The sequence below is a fragment of the Podarcis erhardii genome, assembly GCF_964252035.2.
Source record: "Podarcis erhardii genome assembly, chromosome: 5".
NCBI classification, from domain to species: domain Eukaryota; kingdom Metazoa; phylum Chordata; class Lepidosauria; order Squamata; family Lacertidae; genus Podarcis; species Podarcis erhardii.
In genome coordinates this window covers 61,951,519-61,973,308 of record NC_138509.1, presented here as the reverse complement: position 1 = coordinate 61,973,308, position 21,790 = coordinate 61,951,519, and the positions used below count along the sequence as shown (strand labels likewise).

Here is a 21,790-nt window from a genome sequence, read left to right as displayed (position 1 = left end):
TTCAGAGCATGAGCTAAGATATATAATACCCTCAGTTGCTCAGTGACTCAAACTGCAATAGTTCTCCATCCTTGAGAGAAATTACAAACTGAGATGTTCACATTTAGCAGCAAAATACAGGATAAAGAAGATGTCTAGATAAATTCAAAGCAGAGGTGATGCTATAGCAGTGAGGCTAACTATCAGAACAATGTGTTTCTGATCTTCATGGTTTGATAGCCACTGGAGAGTGACTCCTTTTTCTACCACAAAAGTAAAGCCTTCTTGGGCCATGTGGAAAGAGCTACACTGCCGCTCATTCCTATGGTAGCACTAATCAGTTTATGTCAATGTCCCTGGCATCTGCATGTATTGTTTTAGCTCTACAGTTAGAGTGTACTGTGAAATATATTTTGGACACTTTTGTGATTTGAACATAAAGTGGTATATCCAATGTAGCGCTTGGACAAGGGAAGTTTCCCACCACAGCCCTCTATGTCTCCCAAAAAGCTTCCCTGGGGTTGCAGGGTGCTAAGGCCTGCAATGGAGTGGAACTTACTCCTGGAAGTTCTTCATCCAGTGACAGCCAGGGCACTCAGTCTCTATTAGACACCTGCATATTACATTTGTTTTTTAATATTACATTTATATTTTATATACAACATAACACTAAGGAGACCATTACATCGGTGCAAGCATTTCACTTGCCAAACAGAACAATCTCCCCCTCCTTCCCCTAAGTGCTGTTCTGAGTGTTTCCCCAACCCCACCAGAGTCAATTGGGCATGGGGGCATGAGGAGAAGGAGGGGCAAAAAGCCCCACCGCACTCGTGGAAGACGCTTGTGTTGGCTTCCACAAGCAGGACTCACTAACTGAATCATTTCCATTGTGTTTTTTAAACAGCATGCTTGTGACTGCCAATATCATCATCTTCTCATTCCTCCCTATCCCCAGCACATGATTAGCAAGTGACACATGAGGCCAAGATTGTAAGCCTATGGAAGTGCTGTATATGTGTGTAGAGTGCACAGGAAATGTTAGGACAAGTAACAAGAACAAAAAGAAACCATGAGGCAGTCTCATTTGGCTGCAGCTGTGCTGTATACAGTGGTACCTCAGGTAAAGGACTTAATTTGTTCCAGAGGTCCGTTCTTAACCTGAAACTGTTCTTAACCTGAGGTACCACTTTAGCTAATGGGGCCTCCCGCTGTCGCCCGACTTCTATTATCATCCTGAAGCAAAGTTCTTAAACTGAAGTACTATTTCTGGGTTAGCAGAGTCTGTAACCTGAAGCGTCTGTAACCCGAGGTATCACTGTACAGAAGTTTATATTTCCCCCCTATTTTCCTGTCAAGAATACCTTCCTGGCAGTTGCTATTTGCCCCTGGAGTTACATAACATATACATTTAACAACCTGCAAATTTTGTATATATGTTCCTTCACTCCACCTACTCCAAATTTCTGGATGACTTATCTCACCTTGTGGGACTTCTTTTGTCTTCTTCAGAAATTAGAAGCCATACAAAGTCTGCATAGCTCATGTGGTTTTCTTTGTGCACTTGAATTCCTCTGAAACAGATTTCAAACACTTGCTGAAGTTCACATGACAATTTTTTTAAAAATAGATGTCTGAATACATCTCAATATTTCACTTTCAATTCCTTAGAGACCCCATGGATGTGTTAGTGCTGGTTACCCACTCCCTGATTCTTTGAAGTTCAGTACTATTTAACTTGAAAGTGTACCCTAGAGAGCAGATCAGAAACAGCAAACTAACAACCCAAACATGACAACTTTTAAATTAAAACAGACCACATTCTCTCAGCATCAAGATTTTGGGCTGTTTATATAATCATTTATGTTGTACAAAGTCTCCATGTGGCAACCTTTCCCTGACATTCCAGGAAGATAAAGCTTTCTTATGAATGTATCTAAAATACAGACTGGGAAAGGTTTATAGTTCAGTAACAGCATGTGTGTTCAATCCACTGTATCTCAGGCTGAAAACAGTTTATTCTGGATTGAAGACAGAAATCATTCCTGGAGATTTTCTGATGGATGACGTGAAAGGGTCAGGGAAATTTCGCATCACAATAAAAAGTGCAATTGAGCTTTACATTTTGTTTCTCAACACTGTAGAGTAGAGATATTTCAAAAGAGAAATAATGTCCATGGCAGCCAATGTGAGCATTACATGTGCCTTAGGAAATGAGATCATAGGAAGCTAAGCTGAGTCAGATCATTGTTCCATTTAGTTCAGTATTTTCTGCACTAACTGGCAGTGGCTCTCCAGGGTTTCCACCTGGGGACAATCCTAGCCCCACCTGGAGATGTCAAGAGATTTTAACCTTCTGCAAGCAAGATCTACCACTGAGTTTTGTACCCTTCCCTCCCTTCTCTAAATGATTTAAAACGAAGCCAATTTAAGCTGCACATCTGAAGCCACCCCTAGACAAGGAATCAAAGTGATTATATCCTACATTGAAGTTCCTGAATCCCATTCTAATTGTTAATTTTCTTCCTTCGATCTTAATTGTTCCCTACTTTCTTACCTAAGCACAGCTCCACTGAATATTCTCTCTATAATCCTGTTTGACAGAGCTGTAGATGAAGAAATAAGGATTAGGAACAGTTTCAGTTCTTGAATGTGTTTGCAATCATTCTAACAATTGTTGCTTTTCCCTATACACAAGTGATATCTGTGCAGAAGAATAATCGTATGAAAAGTGGCTTTCAATCATATGCAAAACGCAACAGAAAAATGATTTTCCTTAGTGGCCATGTTTTTACTATGTATCAAATAAATGCCTTAAAATAGTTTTGATTCTGAATACTTTTGATCTAGTCATTCTGTTGCTTTCTGACGGCTGGTTGTGATGGGCCACAACAACCGCCACCCACTCCCAGATACAGGTAAGAGGTTATTCCATGACTAGGCCTGAATCCAGATTGGAATGGATTTAAATAACCTGTCCTCCAAGAATGCTTGCAGTTGCTCCATCTTGGCCCTATCCACCACCCTCTCCCAGAAAGGGTATTGGCAACAAGCTGATAGCTGTTCCAATCCGAAGGGTCCAGAGCTGGTTTCTTTAGCAGTTGCACCACTGCCTCTTTCAACGCAGCAGGGACCACACCATCACATAGCAAAGCGCTAACTACACTCTGGACCCAACCAGTCAGCCCCACTCTACTAGATTTGAGAAGTCAGGAGGGGCAAGAATCGAGGGGGCATGTGGCTGGATGCATTGCCATATGTATCTTGAGTGCATCAGTTGATTGCATAAGGTGAACCTGATCTCACAAAACATCCTTGACAAGATCACCAGCTTTCTCCACTGGACACCCTCCTCCCCCCAAAAAAGCATTCAGGAACACATCAGGTTCCATCAGTTTCTGAGGGCAGACCATCCAAACAGGCCCATCACCCTTACAGGAAGGAGCTGCCACCATCAGCCTCTCTATCTTTAATCCATCCTCATATCACTTGGGGGCAAAGATCACATCAAGAGTGTGCCCTGCCTGGTGTGTTGGACTGATGAGCATCTATATGAAAGGCAATTTGTAACATTTTAATGCTTCAATCCACAGCAGATTTAGGCCCAAATTAACCCATAGCATTACAGCAAGTAAAGGATATGGTGCCTGTTCATAGTTTTAACTTTTTACATCTTTTTCCCTACAAGGTTATGGCATAATAGACACAGCCTTGTGCTATTAGCTACCCTTTAGATTAGTATTTTCAGCAACTGAACAGGGAAAAGCTATATCCAATCCAATTTCCCCAAGAGCATGACTTTATTGCATGTCTATTTTGCATAATAATGACATGACTGAAGCACAGCAAGAGATATGCAAGGGTTTTTTTTTGGTAAGAATATAAAAAAGAGAGATCAAGTTTGGTAATCTGGGGTGCCCATAAAGTACATATGAGATAATATTTATTTTATATTAGTAACAACCACCACCAGCGCCTCTCTTGCTTTGCTTACCTTGATCATTGTATCTAGCCAGATCTTTCTGATTGATGTAGAGATCATGGTCAGTGTCCAGTTCCCAGAATTTACAGTAAATAACATAGAAGTGCTCATAGGAAAAATAATCAGTGATTTGATTTATGTCTTCCTCTTCCTCCAAGAGAGCTAGGGTCTGAAAAAATGAGAGCAAATTCATTCTAATTTCCATAGGCAGAAGGCGCAGACCAAGAACTGTGACTAGAATGCTATCTTGTCAGTCTTTGTTATTATTCAATACATACCTTAAACAGCAAAAGAACTGTATGAAACATTAAAATTTTACTTTGTGATTATTTTAAAAATCCACAAACAAAATTAATACTTGATAGAGTTTTGTGACCATATGCTTATGTGGCTACTATAATCCTTACTGTGTCATATCTATCATCCTTCAATACTAGAAATATACAAATCTGTCCAGATCCTCTTTTAGTAACTTTTGCTAAATCCAGCTATAAAACTGAAAACACTGAACAAGCTATGGGAACAACTAATATTACTTACTTAAGTCCAATTATTTCAATTGGTCTACTCTGTGTAACAATGGATATCACGGAAAGTATTTTAGAAATATTTGTTGCTCATAGGAATAAAAAAGAAAAATAACATACCTGCAGAAAGTTGCTTTTCCTCAACTCTGTTAGGGATATTTTCCCAGACCAGGATCTATTGACTGTATAGAATATTCTTTGAATAACCTGGAAAAAGATTAAATACAATTCTCAAACCTGGACTTATTCTGTGTGATTAAAAAAACCAAAAACCCCTAAAAGTCCCATAAGTCTTGCATCTTGTTTCTGACAGTAGTCAGTGACCAATATTTAAAATCAACAAAACAGACTACATGTAAACAACAAAAATATGTATATAGTCTTAGAGGGATCTAAAATACCCAAAGGTAATCTCAGGGCAAGAGCAGGTTGATATGGGTATAGATAGTCTTTCAGATATTCAAATCCAAAGCCATGTTGGGCTTTAAAGGCAAGCACCAACACTGAAGCGTCTGTAACCCGAGGTACCACTGTATAGGGTATTACTAGCCTATCACTTTGGAAAACTTAACAAAGACTGTAGGGAAAGGAACAAGATGCTAGGGGTAAACATTATTATGCCATTTGACAATGTGAATTACTTTCCTTGTAACACTCAAAATGAATCACAAACCTTTTCTTAGACAAATGCTGACATCTTGTACATGAAGTTAACCTACCGTAGTAATGTAGCGGGAATGGAATTCTGGGGCGTCCTTTAGAAATGTCAGCCCAGGATGAGTTTCGACTACATCCTGAAAGATATCCAAATTATGTAATACAGAAAAGTTAAGAGAAATGACATGATACAACACTGTCAACAGTTAGAGTATAAGAACATATGAAAAGCCCTACTGGATCAGACCAAAGGTCCATCTTGTCCAGCATTCAGTTCTCACAGTGTCCAACTAGATGCCTATGGGAAGCCCACAAGGAGAACTTGTGCAGGCAACTGTTCATAGAAGCATTATAAAAGCTACCGTCTTTAATGAAACCTTTAAGATTCATAGGTATTGCACACCTGCTAGGCTACCATTTTGAGTTACTTTAAAAGACAGAAAAATAAAACATAAAAGTCAGTAAGCAGGCAACAATGTATTTTCAGTCCACACTCACAAAAGGCCACATACGCAGTACTCCCAGTGTGTGTGTTCACATGGAACCTCCTCCTCACTGTCTTAGTTGTGTCCCTACAAACACTGAAGATCCTGTCAGTGCCTCTCTCAGTAGGGCATCCTACTATGCAGACTCAGACTGGCTTTCGTTTGCATGTTGCTTAACTTCAGATCACAGTGAGTGAATTAAGCTGTGGCTCTCTGGGTAGAGTATATTGAGGAGGAAAGGGATGACTTCTTCAAAAAAATTTAGGTGCTTATCTAAAGGGTTTTTTCTCTATTCATAAAATGACACTTATTAGCAAGTCACACAAACCTGCAGTAAAGGGATGAAATCTTCTTGTTCCAAATAGTTGCTGCTGGGTTTTGCTAAAAGGCAAATGAATTTTGATGCATCATCATGGCAGTTGTGTAGTATCCTACAAAGGAGAAATAAGACTGTAAAAGTACTCCTATCGATTTGGATTCCCAAAGAATCAAAATCACACAGCTTTGTAAGGTCTTCAGCTTAACCCCTTAATTCTCATTCCCAGCTACAACTGCATTTGTTCACATTCACCTATTTGTACACTTATCTCACCCTCTGCAACGTCTATTTGTCTTTCACATCATCTGTTTTATACTGTAAACCTCTTGGGGCTGGGGATCTAACTATTTTATGCTTATGAAATTCCATATAAAGCATCATGTACATTGATGAAGCAAAAATAATACGGTGAATAATAATAGTATTAGCATTAAGGATCAAAGTAGACATAATGCTAAACACATCTCTGGAAGCTGACTCTCACTTTCTCTTTTTATACTCTAAATAGCCATGACAAGGGTCCCAATTGGGATCATGATTGCACTGCACAAGAAAAGAAAGGTTAACACTTTCTTCTGCTGTAGTCCAACAAAAATAGCTACCTGCAATTATTTGGCTTTGGAGTTGCTTCACAATGGCAACTAGAGTAAAAAGAGAGAGGTGCAATTTCCAGTGATATACTTAGTGCCACTTCTAGGTCAGCCTTGAAGGCTGATTGTGGATGTGGAATGTACACAGATTCATCCTCATGCACCAGAAAGCATGCATAAAGTAATGTATGAACAGTTGTACACATGAATGTTTTGGCTTCTATGCCAGGTGGAGTCGTTTCCTAATTCATGAAATTGGGACCAAAATATACATGTACTCTTTTGATCATTTTTCACAGTACTTTATATATACTCTTTGGTATATAAGCATAAATAATGTACAGCACATTTTGTGATAATGTCTTCAATAAGTACTACACAGATCCATTAGAATGCTGTAGCTGATGTCATTAGTTGGTGGTCCGCATTTAATTTATTCTCTTGACTGTTAAGTAAAAGTAATACAACTTCAGACAGACATTCAATAACAAGAATAGCCTATATTCTATTGAGGTTAACAGTAAGGCCCTTGTTAATTTCAGTGACTCTATGGATCCAGAGTTAAGCACAGTCTCTGCTTGCAAAAGTTGCCTCAGAGATTTCGTCTCCCCCTCAGCCATTTAGAAGGACCCCATGATCCTTGGTGGAACATTTTCTGGGGGCAAGAGGAGCTGACATGGGGAGGAGCGCGTGGCATAGTCAGCTTCCACCAGCTGTTGTGTATGCTTAACTCTGGGTCCAATTCAATTTTTAAAATATTGAAAATGGTTAAGCACTGCACTGTTAACTAGAGCTCCCTCGCTTGAAGTATTCACTCAAGATTAGATGTGTTTCTGACAGATGTTATAATTAAACCAGAAATTCCAAGGCAGGCATAGGAATGGCTGGGAGAAAATTTATGACCAGTTGGTGAAATTCGACAAGGCACCAGCAGATATGACTAGACTTCCTCTTCCTATCCCACCCCATCTGCTTTGAAGGTTCTACCAATGCTCTGGAAGGAGAGGAAGTCCCATTTGCAGGAGTGGAAGTCCACTGTGCATATAGGATGCCATGATTGGATATCACCTTCTGGGATTTACTGGTAGATCTATGGATGGTAGATCAACATAGGTTTGCAGATTCCAATTTTTTACAATAGAAATAACTAAGTGTCCTCCCGCTTAAGTTAGGCTGCTGAGAAGAAAGCTGGGGGACAACAGGGGAAGATATATGTGTGAAAGGATCTGTGTGGGAGCTCCAGTTCTTATACTAAAAACAAAATTCTGGCATGAGCATGTGCTCAGAAGCACTTTGTTCCTCAATTCTACACCATTCCTGGTCCATTATTTTGCACCTGGCTCTGGTTGGTGGACCACAGGATGAAAAACAAAGCAGATCCCACAAGCCAAAAGTTTGCCCACTCCTGCCACAATGGGCCTTTCTGGCATAGAAAACTATGAATACATATGCAAAACTTGTATGACTACAAGATTTACCCAACAAACAGGACTAGCATTTGTCAATAAATACAGACTACATTAGCAGGAAGAAACTGGAGACAGTATTTTTTAAAAAGGAGAGCTGTATTTAAAAGGGCACAGTGGAAACACATAAAAGAATAAATAAACATGCAAAAGAAAGGCATACTGTGCTGGTTTTTCCAGAAGAATATTTTTGCACAGTTTACTCACTTTCTCCACATGGCCACAAATGAATGTACAGATACAAATCCTGTCCGCTCTCCCCCTGACGCATTGAACATGGGAGCTTTCCAGTACAGAGGGCAGCAGCATATCTGTGAACAACACAGTAAGACAGAATGTAGCTAGCTAGCATTCGGGCAGGGGCATTTTTTCTTCTTTATGATGACATTTTAACAGAAAAGAAGATGAAGAAAATGTAGCTTTTGGCTTAAAAAAAAAATCCAACTAAACCAGAATTTTTTAATTGGACCTAATACATTAATATCCGAATCCATTTTTCTTTTTACTCCGAAGTAAGTATTACTGATTTCATATGAGCCACTTAAAAGCAGAATGAGACCATGTGCAGTACGAACAGCATCAAGCTGGCCCGGATATATTAGACAAATGGATGCAGGAGACTTTTGTTCAGCCCACATTCTTAGATGAATTAACCCAACACCTCCTGGAATAATGTACAGGTTGAAACATAACTATCCTTTGGAGTTTGCACTTCTCTTGAGTTTTATGATACTGCTCTTGACTCAAAAATATTATCAAACTACATTAAAATGTGTATTTTTAGATAAAATACATTTAGAAGTGAGTACACTAAGGTAAAATACATATTTAAACCATAGTTTGTGATTTAAATACATATTTAAATATAAATTTATTTACAGTTTTACAGGCAGTAGATTAATGTGGAAGTAGGGTAGAATGGAGTTATGAATAAATACATGTGAAATTGACAGAGACTGGAAATAGACTGAAACATTCCTTTTGGAAAAGTTTTGCTTTTGTTTACTACTTCATCTCCATCCCTTCAGCTAAAAGCCACTTCATCTGAGAGTACGCTTTTTCTTTGAAAACCATTTGCTGATATTGTACTGAGCCTTTACCTTCCATAAGTCCTAAAAGCCTGGCAATAATGATATTTACCTTTGCAATTTTCCCCATTTCATTAAGTGGTACTCTCTCATCTTCAAACTCAGAAAAGGTTGCCTCAACCTTGGCAATGGTCTCCTCATGACTACTGCAGACATTAGGAAGTCCGTTGGGGAAGTAGAAACGTGGAATGTTTATGGACAAGGGCGTACCAACAGTTACTTTATTTGCAGGCAGAAGTGCCTGTGAGCTGACTGCTGAAATTGCAGGCACTGGGGACGTAGTCACAGGTTTCTTCTCCTGCTTATTTTGGACCTAGAAAGATAACACATAAAAATTATTTTTGGTACAATAGAATGTGAGTGTGTATGTGTGTGCATGTGTGTGTATCCCTTTAGATAAACAGAAATTAATGAGCAAGTATCTAAAGTAAGCTGTGCATATGTGCCACCACCTAATTAACCCAAAAGATCCTCAGGGGAATACAACCCCTGAAACCTTGGATAATTGGCAACAATAGCTATATATACAGGAGAAACACATAGGATTAGCGGAGCTGGCCTAATGAATCTTCTCTGTATACCTCTGATCTATGCGTAATTTTTTGTTAGTACCACACTTTCCTAAGTTCCTAAAAGAGCATCCATTCAAAGTTCTTGGAGGAAGTTGACAGGTTTATTGTAGCTTAAAGAAGTCACTGAGCTCCAATAATAATCTGATAGGAGAACATTTGTACTTATTAAGAAGATTTATACCCCATCTTTCTGTGACAAGACACTGGTGTCTGGCGTGCTCCTCAGTCAGGCTGGCTTCTGCTCACCAGTCAAGCAGTGTCCTGCCCATCTCCCCTTACGTTTTCTGCCACCTCTGTTGTGGGATGGATGTCTGGTGATGGGCAGTGAAAAGTGCCTTCCTTGATAGCTGTTTTGAGGAGCTTTTAGGAGCTTATTCCAGGATTTCTTTTGTAACTGGATCCTGTCTGGGAAACTGTTAAGTTAGGATACAAAAGCTGCTCAGTTCCAAGATCACTGGGTAGCTAGGTTTTGGTTTCTATGTGCAAATGAAATTTGTAAGATGGCTACGTGAGTGTACAGAATTACAAAATTTCCCAAAGAGGCTCTAATTGTGAAGGAGGAACAGTGGAAGAGGAACAAATTTGCCAGTAAGATGATTTGGTTCACACCACTTGTGCCAATGTTTTATAAGAACACCAAGAAGTGATGCTCAAATAATAATAGGGGATGCAAAGCTTGCTGCAGACTCATCTCCTTGCAGGTGTCTCAGTGCCAGACTGAATAAAAACTGCTTGTCCGTTTGCATCCTAAGACTTATATTTACATTCCCCCAGAGTGGCTGGGGAAACTCAGCCAGATGGGCAGGGTATAAATAATAAATTATTATAAATTATTATTATAATGTCAAGCTAAGCTCTCAGCAAAAACTTAAGACCCCTTTCCTGCTTTTTACTATCAGAAGGCACTTTAGCAGCTAGAGATAACAGGCAGAATACTGAAGCACAATCATACATGACCTTTCCCACAGTCATTGGGTTTTAATCCTTAAAACATATTTTCAGCAGTGGAGTAGTACAAAGCTTTCCCAACACAGCTGACATTTAGGGTCACCAAGGAAAGCATGTAGCATATAACAAACAGAAACACACTGGAGCAGTTCTTTCTTCAGCAAGTGGCAGACAAGTTTTAATTATTTTCAACTAATAATCTTTATTAGTGTTAATATTATCTTCAAGAGAAAAATAGTTTTCCACTCTTTCCTCTTGTTTACCAATAGGACATTTGTGTGCTAAGCCAGGAAGGCCTATTTTTAAACCTATGGGTATCTGGTGCAAATAACCTTCTGAAAATAGAAAAGCCTGAGGGAGACACAGTTCTGTCCCCATATCCAATAAAAAGATACAAAGAAGTATAAAAAGAAAAGCACGTTCAAACCTGGGCCTGCTGGAATGACTTCAACCTCTTCTTGAAGCGGGATGGAAGAACAAAATCACAGCCTTTTGCAAGGAAAGCTAACTCTCCTCGTAAATCTGGGTCCCTTCGCAGAGATGTTTCTTTGATCATCATCCTGGCTTAGTTCCTGAGCAAACTTTTGTCTTCCCAGCAGAGGTATCAAGTCCTTCCGGGAGATCACTTCAGCCACAATGAGCTATTTTCTCGATTTGGAGTTTGGTTTTTTTATGGCCAACAAATTCTAAGTGAAACATACCTTGCCTTCTTCTTACTTACAGCAAGGATTGTTCAGTCACTGTACCTAGACGCAAGGCCAAAGAACCTCCCCCCGCCCCGACAGTCAAATAATCCCCGAGTATGAGTACTTCTGGGTGTCTCTTTGCAATTCTTTATCAAGAGACATGATCTACACCAGAATCTATGTCCCTGCTGGCTACATGACAGTCAGAGAATCTGTCCTTGGCTTGTGATACAGCAGAGGTATTGTGGGAAGGGAAGCACCCACCACTACTACCAGTGGTGCTAAAGTTAGACATACTGCAGAAGTAGCTAAATATATCACCTTCCCAGATAGTTCTTATTTTATGAGCTTCAGAGGTGAAATTTGAGGTGCGAATGTATAGCCATCAGCCTAAGCTGGAAGCAAAAACATGCTGCAGCTTAGTCCTGTGTGAAAAATTGTGTTATGAGGTGCCCATCACACAATCACACATTTTCTAATTTGAACTATGAAATAAAATACTCAGGACTCTTTAATTGTTCACCTTTCTCTCTTACTAAGGAAAAATTAGCTGTTTCCTACAATCCAAAGGGACTGCACAAGAAAAAAAAATATGTGGCTGGTTATCAAGCATTTTTCTTCCACATTCAAAAGCACTAACAATTAGTTCTTTGATACTTACTCTGTAATAAATGTGCTTAGGATTGTGCTGCAGGTGGGTTTTTTTAAGAAGTATCAGGATAATCAATTCAAGCATAAGAAAGCAATTATTTAAATATTTCCTTTAATGCTTCATTCTTTCACTTATTTTTGCTGGACACCACTTTTCAATCAAAGGCTTATGCTAAATTTAATTATTTTAAAGCATTTATACACTGTTCAATATTTCAAAAATCTATTAAATAGTAACACACAGTACTAGAAACTAAGCCCCTCTCTATAGGCCATTTCGAAAATCCTCAAGAAGGTAAAGCAATTTGGAAAGTCTAAATAAGTGTACTCTTCCCCAAACCTGATAATTAATGCTATTAAAAAAAGAAAAAGATTAACAACCATTGCCACTACTTTATATATAAAACTTTTATTTCAGAACTTACAAGGAATTTACTGTTTGCAATTACAGTTTGCTCTGGAACTCAAGAAATGCATATTTTTTCATAGTGGCACTCTGATTTGGGACATGAAAAACTAAGTTTCACATGTTTATTATTTTACTGTCTCAGAACGGATAATAAAGCTAGGTCACCCAATCACATGTTCCAAGAAGTGACATGAGGGCCAGCAGGTTCATAAAGGTATGTCGGGTCGCAGTTGGATCAGGAATAGATATATCAGCAGTTGAGACTATGGTATTCAAGAAATTTATTTAGCTTTGTTCAAGACTGATAAAGTAAATATTTTGTTTATACCAGGAATCCTAAATGTATTTGTCAATGTGATTCTGTTTCCTTTCTTATTCATTAAAAGTATTTGTATACCACCTTTCATTTCAAATGGCATTCCTTGTTAACATTTTTGCTAGAATTATAAAATTATATTAACCCGCTATTTAAAAAAATAAAAATTGGCTTCAATGACTTTCTTTTTTCAATCATCACACATAGCAATTGCATTCTGTGTTTTGAAAACATCCCTGTGTTTTGAAATAGGAGCATCACACATTATTAATTTCCACAGTCTGATAACATTTCCGTACAGGAAACAGTGGCTGTATACGAGCAAGTATGTCTATCATTGGAACATAGGAAACTGCCTTATATTGAGTCAGATCACTGGTTTATTCAGCTAAATGTTATCTGTATTGACCAGCAGTGGTTCTCCAGGATATCAAGCAGGAGTTTCTTCCAACTCTACCTCGAGACACCAGGGATTGAATCCGGAACCCTTCTGCAGGCAAAGCGGAAACCCAACACTTGCTATGGTCCTTCCCAAATATTACTTTGGACTATGGAAGCAATATTCCCCATTGCGCTATGAGACACTAGTCCAAATCCAGAATCACTAGCTTGAGTATTATACAGTAAGACTGTGTCTTGCTCTTGTGCAGGGGCTACATTCCAGGGGGGCAGTGTGTAAAGTCACAATCATGTATAGTCAAAAAAAACCCTTGGAACTGTCCCTGCACCAGCAACCTGACCTTCCTGAGCCAGCACAAGATATTTTGGGGCCATCCAAGATCTTGTGAAAGCCTTCAGAGCCTGCAAGAGTGTTTCCCAGAGCCTGGTAATCAAGAGCTTTTAAGCTCTCTGCCTTGCTTACTAGGATCTTGGAAACTTTCATGCGGGCTCTGGAGGCTTTTGTGAGATCTTGGACGGCCCTGCAAGACCTCACTAACACTACCAGAGCCTGCGCAAGAGTTTCCCAGAGTCCAGTAAGCAAAGCAGAAAGTTTAAAAGCTATTTCTGTGCCAAAATAACTTTAAAACTCTTTGTCTTCTGGGCATTTAATTGCTGAGATTTCAACTAGCTGGCTGCCAAGCGCATAAATTTGAAATCATACAATCCATAAGAATAGCCTGCTGAATCAAGGAAATGGCCCATCTAGTCCAGCATCCTCTTCTCACAGTGGCCGACCAGATGCCTGTGGGAAACCAGCAAGCAGGATTTGAGCACAAGAGCCCTCTCCTCTGTTGTGGTTTCCAGCAACTGGTATTCAGAAACCTCTCCATCTGTGCTGGCAGAACATAGTTATCATGGCTAGTAGCCATTGATAGTCCTTTCCTCCATGAATTTGTCTAATCCTATTTTAAAGTCGTCCAAGTTGGTGGTCATCACTACTTACTGAGGGAGCAGGTTCCATAATTTAACTATGCACTGCCCAAATGAGTACTTTCTTTTATCCATCCAGACTCTTCCTACATTCAGCTTCATTAGATGTCATTGAGTTCTAGTGTTATGAGAAAGGCAGAAAAGCCTTTCTCTATCCATTTTCTCTATGCCATGCATAATTTCATAAACTTCTATCATGCCACCTCTTACTCACATTTTAGCTAAAGTAAAGTAAACAACTCAGCTCAGCTCAATTATTTTAAAGTAGTGATCCTACTATACTGTATAGTCGTAACGGTGGAAAAGAAATGGGAAAAGCATTTCCAGGGAGAGGGGAACACGTTCACTCAATTTTTCCAGTTCCAGCCTCTCTTATACAATTTAAAGGAGATATGAAACTAGACCAGAAGTTAGTAAGCGACTTCCGTGTACTGAAAATAATTTAAAAGAACTTTTGAGACAATTCCAGAATTCTAGGCACAGATCAGCGCTTTCCTGGCCAGTGTCAGAGTGCTTTTTCTTTCCCCAGGAAAACCTGTCTTTACCGCTGAATTGGAACAAACGGCAATTCAGGTTTTTTGCAGGTTGCTGTTTGCTCCAGTTCAGCGGTAAGGAGTGGGTTTTCAAAGAGAAAGAACTGGGGGGGGGGAGCACTTGGACATGGAGTTTTAAAACGTGGACTTGTGCATAGAAAAACAGCACAAAAACAAGTCTGGATAAGCCCATAGTGAGAATTATCCAAGTGAAGCCTGCCATACTTACAACAGACTTTACACACATCTGTTGCAGCAGTAGTGGCCACATACTTCTGGAAGCTGTTCTGCAGGGTACAGCTTGAAGTACTATAAAAGCTGTGAAACTGGATTTAGTAAGGCTATGGAAGGACATAAAAATGAAAATGTACCCCATAGGCAACTGTTGCTTTACAGCAGGTTTCCTAAAATTCAGCCCTCCAGATGTTGTGAGACTACAATTCCCATCATCCCTGACCACTGGTCCTGCTAGCTAGGGATCATGGGAGTTGTAGGCCAAAAAACATATGGAGGGCCGAGTTTGAGGAAGCCTGCTTTACAGTATCACCCCCAACTAGCTAAAAAACCCCTATAATCTACAGACAGCCTACATGCACACTTTCACACATGGCAAACATGTGTTGACTATTCTGCCATATGGACAAACAATGGGAAGTCTGAAAAGGTGGCAGAATTCCACACTGTATGTACACAGAGTGAAACATACAAGTATACACATACATACATAAAGAATATATATATACATATATATAGAGAGAGTATACTGTACTTTTCTATGCAGAAGTGATAGTCATGTGGGAAATTTGTTGTGTGTGTATGGTCCGTAACTGTTACATAAATAAAGATTTGCATTCTTACCTTTATAACCTCTGGCATCTGTTGAATAAGTGCTGGGACAGGCTCTTTGGCAGATGTACCTATGTAGCTTTGCTGAGCAGCTGTGATGGAGGGAGCAGCCAAAGTTTCCTGAAGAATGTGCATCACTTCCTTCTCTTTTGATAAACTTCCTTTGCCCATTCGGAATTCTACAAGTTCCTGGGCAAAGTCTTCAATACTCTCCAGAATTCGCAATAAAAGGGTTTTGTCTTCATCCTCCATTTTATGACCATTGGTTTCCATGAGTTTTGATAAAGAGGGAGAAGGACTTTTGTCTACAGGTGAACAGACTTTGCCTTTATTTTCCAGAGTCAAAGGTTGGCTAATATGCTTCAAACATGCAGGATTAGTCTTAGTGGTAGTCTCTCTCAGAGTAGCCTCCATTTTCTGTGAAAAATGTTCCAAATCCAGGAGAAGTTTGTCTATTTCCTCTTGATTATTTTTTCTGGATTCACCTTTAGAAATCTGAACAGTACAATCAAATCCTTGAGTGTCTGAGGTTGCTTGGGTGGAGGTTTGGGGCAAAATTACAGGTTGAAATAAAGCAGGTGATGTTTTAGTTGAATTTCCAACAGAGTCTGCCCTTTCTGTTTTCTGCTCATTGCTGTCTGAATTAACCCATCTTCCTCTCCTCTTAACACTTGATACACTGCCCAATGCCTTTTCTCTATCTGATTCTTCCATAATGTGCAGAGTTTCTGTGGGAGAAATGCAGTCTGACGGGTTTACAGATAGTAACTGAGGTAGCGCACAAGCATCATTTGTAGATTCTAAGTTTTCCTGCAAAACTTTTGAAGAAATCTCTTTTGGAGTGTGGGTAGGTTTTGCTGAGGAGTTTGTGTCAGTGCTGTTCTGGTTACCTCGTAAGTTTGAAGTGAGAGATTGCCTTGGCACAAAGGATGGGGAGGACACAACATCTTCGTATCTAGGTGGCTGTTCATTGCCAAATACTGGAGGAAAATTAGACTGCTGCAAAGCAGATAGGCTATTAATTAGTTCTACCATGTCACCAGGCTCAGTTAGCCCAGACTGTCTAAACTCAAAAGGCAGTTTTTTAATATAAGAAGAAAATCTTGACATTAAATTCATATATATCATTTCAGAATTGGCTAAGGAATCATGACCACTTTCTCCACTGGCACCCCCTGAAGATTTCTTCTTGATGCATTGCTTTATTATATCAGTACACTTCTTCAAGTCCTCAGAGCATTTGAGCAAGATGTCCAAGCACATCTTAATATCTCCACTAGAAGAACCATCCAGCTTGTGCTTTTCCAAAATCTGTGCAAGAAAGCTATCCTCATAGAGAGTCTGCATTGGTAAGGAAACTGTAGAATTCACATTTCCCTCTACTGAGGTGCTGCTGACCTGCCATTTCTCATCTGTTGAGGAATTATGTGACAGGCCAAAGGGAGGAGGGGAGTTTTCATCATTGCTGAAATGGCCATAGATCAAGTCAAAATCTAGTGACCTTCTATTAAATGGGTCTGACTTAACTTTTCTTCCCTTTCTATAGGTTACTTGATTGGGAGAATTTCTGAGTTTTTCAAATGAAAATTCTTTTATTTTCCCACTAGCGAGATTTATGGCTTCTCCAGTGATATCTTTCAGACTTGCAGTGTTTTGAACTGAAGACCCCTTTTTGAACCTTGGGTTACTAGGAAGGATTTCATCCCCAGCCAAAGAAAGGGAATTTTCAGGCATTGAAAGTCTGTGGGTCAGATCTGAACCTCTAAGGCTGTGTGCAGAGACTTTAATTAGCTCTGCACAAACGCTGTGGTGGGCCACTATGCATGCAACTCCTTGCTTAAATACCTGACATGCCCCCGTACAGTAATGCACAGCATGTTGAAGTCGACGATCTATCACAACACTACTGTAACAATTCACTGTTGTTATTACACGTCTATAGGTTACTGCCATAATGATAATTTTAATTGGCTGCACTATAAACTGAGCTAATGATTCTGTTAACTAAGAAAATAATCTTAAAATGGGGAAAAAGTAATCCATTGTCAACTGTAAGGTAGCTGCTGCCTGTGAGAAATTTAACTTAACCAGTGAAATGTGCAAGGCTAATTTATGGCACACTGGTTACATTTCATTATTTATTGAGATACTGAAAAGTTATCTCCCACACAAAAAGTACCGTACTGATGAAAAATTGCTCCCCTTCTCTCAGTCTAAGCAAATGTTAGAGGTAGAACTGTAGAACTTCAGCCCACTTGAAGAAAAAAGAAGGAATTGTTTTCTCTTGATTTGCTGTATTGAGTTTCAGATGCCATGTAGAAGCAAAAAGCATGTAGTGTGCTTAAACAATCCAACTCTTCCATTAATGTGGAAGATACCTGCAATGACAAATAGTAAAAATAATGTGAAACTTGCCATCAGACTTCACCTGCTACTTTATCTTTTATACATATATTATTGCAATAGTGTATAATTTTATTCATGCTTATTACGGTTGGCCTAAGAAATTTTCTGCCCAGGGCAAAAAGTGGTCGTCCCCCCATTCCATTAACAGAAGCTGACTGGACTACTAGCGGAATTAGACTTTTAAAACTGGCAATGCAATAGCATCCTCCACTGCCTTGGAGGCTGGTAGGCTTGTCTAGGGGGTGCATGATAAGTCATGCAGCATACACAGGTGTGGTCTGACCAAAACAGAATAAAGTGGTACTATTACTTCCTTTGACACAGATACTTCTGTATAGTAGCCTTAGTCTCCAAAGTGTTTCCTGAATCATCATTTTAAGACTGTGACAAACCTGCAGATTGAACTAATATCAGGCTATTTATTAGTAACATTTTTAAATTTCATCCTACCCTTTTTATTATTTATTGTTTAACATCTAGCACGAGGAAGCGCTCTGTGAAACTCTAGAGCCTGCTCAATGCTTTGCGGTTTTTGGTTAGACAAAGTGATAATGTTATTATCCCTATTTGCTTTTTCCCCTAACAGACCAAGAGCACTGCAATGATTTCTGCATTGCCGGGGGGGGGGGGGGTTGGACTACATGACCCTCATGGTTCCATCCAGTTCTACAGTTCTCTGAGTCTACTGCCTGGGGACGGATTGATTATGGCCTCCTCTTGCTCATGTGTGTATATTTAATTATTTATTTACTTAGTGCACTTCTGTCTTGCCTCTCCTCCATCATGGAGCTCAAAGCAGTTCTCATGGTCTCTCAATCTAGACACTGACCAGCCCAAATCTTGCTTAGCAAGGTGGCTGCATCATGTGCTCTCATATTCCATTGCCAGTAGTTGCCAATAATCAGTTGGCAGCATCAGCAATGGATGTATGTTTGTTCTGCCTTCCTCCTTTCATTCCACTTCATCTACCTCTACTGTCTTTACTCCCTTCTCATTACTGTTTAATGACCACCAGCAAAACATACATTCTCCACTTTCCTGCCGATCAGCATACCTCCTTGCAGTACTTTCAATGCCCTAGTTCCTCTGCCCCATGTCCAGCTCCCACACCAAATATGGCAAGGAGGCATGTTGAGGGCCAGGAAAGTACCTTATAGGCAGGAAGGCTGCACACACACCAGATTTTTGTGACAATGAGTCTGGAGATCATGATGCATCCTCTGCTTGTTCTTTTCCAGTGCTCAACATGTTCACAACTCTTTCTGCCAAGGTAAATATGAACCATAGAGGAAGCCAAAGGAAAGAAAATTGAGAAGGAAACATAAGAGTGTTACAATATTGTATTCCACAGGTAAATTAGAATTTATATTCACATGGCAACATAGGTTATATATAAATACATCTCCATCCCTCAAAATAACTATTAATATAGGCAAGGATCACCATTATCTATTTTTTTTCTTTTGCTACACATTTTTCTTGGGAAATAAGAATAACAGGAAGGAGAAGTGGGGGGGTGTGTGCTTCTAAATCTATAAATGAAGATACCAGATTAGGAATCTATTTGTGTGAATACAAGACTTCATTTTTGTGTTGAGGCATCAAATTTTTCTTACTTAGTTCATAGTGTTGACTCTTGCATTTTAGACACTCTGGTGAAGTAATTTGGAAATATGAAAAGAAATACTAGCATTCTCTCCTATAAGGAAGGAGAATCACATGAAAACCAGCAGTCTGAATATTCCTTTTAAAAATCTCTTGTTCTATGGCTATAAGCAGGAATGCAGCTGTACTTTTGTGGATATGTGAATTGGCTTTCCTTTTCCTACTATCAACTACAAAAGTTAGAAGGAGCTGAACCAGGACTACTCCTAGATATTGTAGTTCTTGAGGGTTGGACTAGATAACCCTTGGGGTCTCTCCCAACTCTATGATTCTATGACTCTGTGACTGTTCATGACCAGTTTACATTGAACACTGACCAAGCCTGTGGAATATTTGGAATATTTACCTAAATGTCCCTGTAGCTACATGTTGCAGGACTCATAAGAGGACAAAGTATTTTACATTTGCTGATCAAGGAACATCGGAAGATCAAGCCAACGGTCCCTGGGCAAAGCCTAGCAAAGGTGCCCATGGAAAGTTCACAAGCAGAACCTGAGCACAAATGCATTCTTATTAAGTTTCCAAGGATCCCAGAGATTCTAGCAGCTCAACTTTAAAACACATGTGGTCTATGAATACCGATGCCTTTTGCTTCTTTACAATCTGTGACACAGTACCTAATTTCCCAAGTCTTACTCAAGCACTTCTTTCCAGGCTCAAAACACATGACCTGTTCTTCCTCATGTGAACTCAGATACCAGTCTCTGTCTTACTACACCTGTTGCCTATTTATCTTCGTATCTCCTTGCTTCTATAAAATACAATGCACATGCTGTAGACAAATCTACAGTGTACTCCTGTAGAATCTCGCAGTGGCAACAGGATCTGACAGAAGAAGCGGTGGTGGCCTGCAAGTCCTTGCGGCAAACGCCTGCAGGGACTCACGGCAGTGACAGGAGGTGACGGCAGCAGTCGCATCCTGCGAGGCCTTGCAGCAGTGGCAGGAAATTCCAGCAATATTAGTGGCAGCCTGCAAGGCCTTGTGGCGACACAAGCAGTGGGGCTTGTGAGGCCTCACCGTGGTGGCAATAAGTAGCTGAGGCCTGCAATTCCTCCCAGCAGTAGTTGGAGGCAGTGGCAGAAGCTGTGGCAGCCTGCCTCAGCAAGGCCTTGCAGGATACCTTTGCTTCTGTCTCCTGCCACCAGCGCAAGGCCTTGCAGGCCACTACTGCCACCGCCACGACAAGGCCTTGCAAGCTGCCGTCACTTCTGCCACCGCCACCCACTGCCATGACAAGACTTAACAGGCGCTTGATTATTGTGCCACTGCTGTCAGGCTGCTTTTGCTTCTGCTGGCTAGACTATGACTCATTGTATTTTGGATTATCCTGAATACCACTATTTGGTAGCCAAACTTCAAACCAAATAATAATAATAATAATAATGGGCAAGGTGGGGCACCTGCCAAAGGCCCACAACGTGGTAGAGGACCCATTGCTAACCTGAGATGCTGGGCCAGTTTCCCACTTCTCAATGGGAGAGTTGTATGGCAGCAGCAAACATCTGACTCCTCCCAGCAGCTTCAAATCAAGAAATGAGGCTGCCCCAGAAGCTCCAGCAACATTCACAGGGACTTCTTGGTTAAAGGTCTATTTCTTGTTGGGTGGAGTGTAGGAAGAAGTAATGTAGCACATTTATTTTGAGCCCTGAGGGCTTCTTCAATCACAAGGGTGTTGTTGCTCAGCTCCTTCTTGGCATCTCTGAAGCAGCGAAATGGGTGACTGTTCCAGAGGCTCCTATGATATCATCAGAACCTCTAGGGTAATCATACATGTCCTAAGTTGAGATGCCTGCAAGGAACTGAGCAACGGCTCCATCCAGCTCCAAAAATCCCAGTACTCTCAGAAAATATTCTCTGTGGCCTCAAAGCGGCTCTGTCAAGGGAAAATGGGGACTTTGTTTCAGAGAATTCTGCAAGCTGGGAGAGACGCCTAGGAAAAGCAAAACAACACTTCTGCCTCATCTGCACCAAGGGAGATAGTAATAAGGAGCACGAAAAAGTTGCAGCTCTCCTCCAGCCGTCCCCCCAATGAGAACTTGCCCAGAGTCCTTGCGATCTATAGGTGGGCAAAAGGGAGACCTGGTGCAAAGAGAGAAACGACAGCGGGTGTTGGCGTGTGAAACGGAGCTGCAGAGTGTGCGTGTGTGTCGGAGCAATCACAGGATTGTGTCAAGAGGAGACCCAAAGGCAGAGAGTGTAAAGGAGGTAGGGGAAAGGCAGGAAGGGAGCTGCGATGGGCGGGAGGAGAGGGAGAGAGAAAGGAAGAAAGAGAGGGGAGAAAGGGCGCAACAAGAAA

The 21,790-nt window shown here is 40.4% G+C and overlaps 1 protein-coding gene across 4 annotated transcripts in view; it reads right to left on the bottom strand.

Annotated features, from left to right (window-relative positions):
* Window positions 1-21,790, bottom strand: part of PPP2R3A (protein phosphatase 2 regulatory subunit B''alpha) — a 39,512-nt gene that overhangs the window by 11,983 nt on the left and 5,739 nt on the right. For 2 of the 4 annotated variants that reach the window (XM_081863498.1, XM_081863500.1), the window contains exons 2-10: window positions 15,435-17,800; window positions 9,143-9,403; window positions 8,210-8,313; window positions 5,956-6,058; window positions 5,205-5,279; window positions 4,606-4,692; window positions 3,971-4,127; window positions 2,534-2,582; window positions 1,461-1,550 (exon numbers count right to left, since the gene is read on the bottom strand). In XM_081863498.1, the coding sequence (XP_081719624.1) occupies window positions 1,461-1,550; window positions 2,534-2,582; window positions 3,971-4,127; window positions 4,606-4,692; window positions 5,205-5,279; window positions 5,956-6,058; window positions 8,210-8,313; window positions 9,143-9,403; window positions 15,435-17,375 (2,867 nt within the window). In that variant the 5' untranslated portion in view covers window positions 17,376-17,800. Of the gene's footprint in view, window positions 1-1,460; window positions 1,551-2,533; window positions 2,583-3,970; window positions 4,128-4,605; window positions 4,693-5,204; window positions 5,280-5,955; window positions 6,059-8,209; window positions 8,314-9,142; window positions 9,404-11,037; window positions 14,510-15,434; window positions 17,801-19,006; window positions 19,091-21,790 lie in introns of those variants that run through there. The other 2 variants (XM_081863499.1, XM_081863501.1) reach the window with 2 other exon arrangements.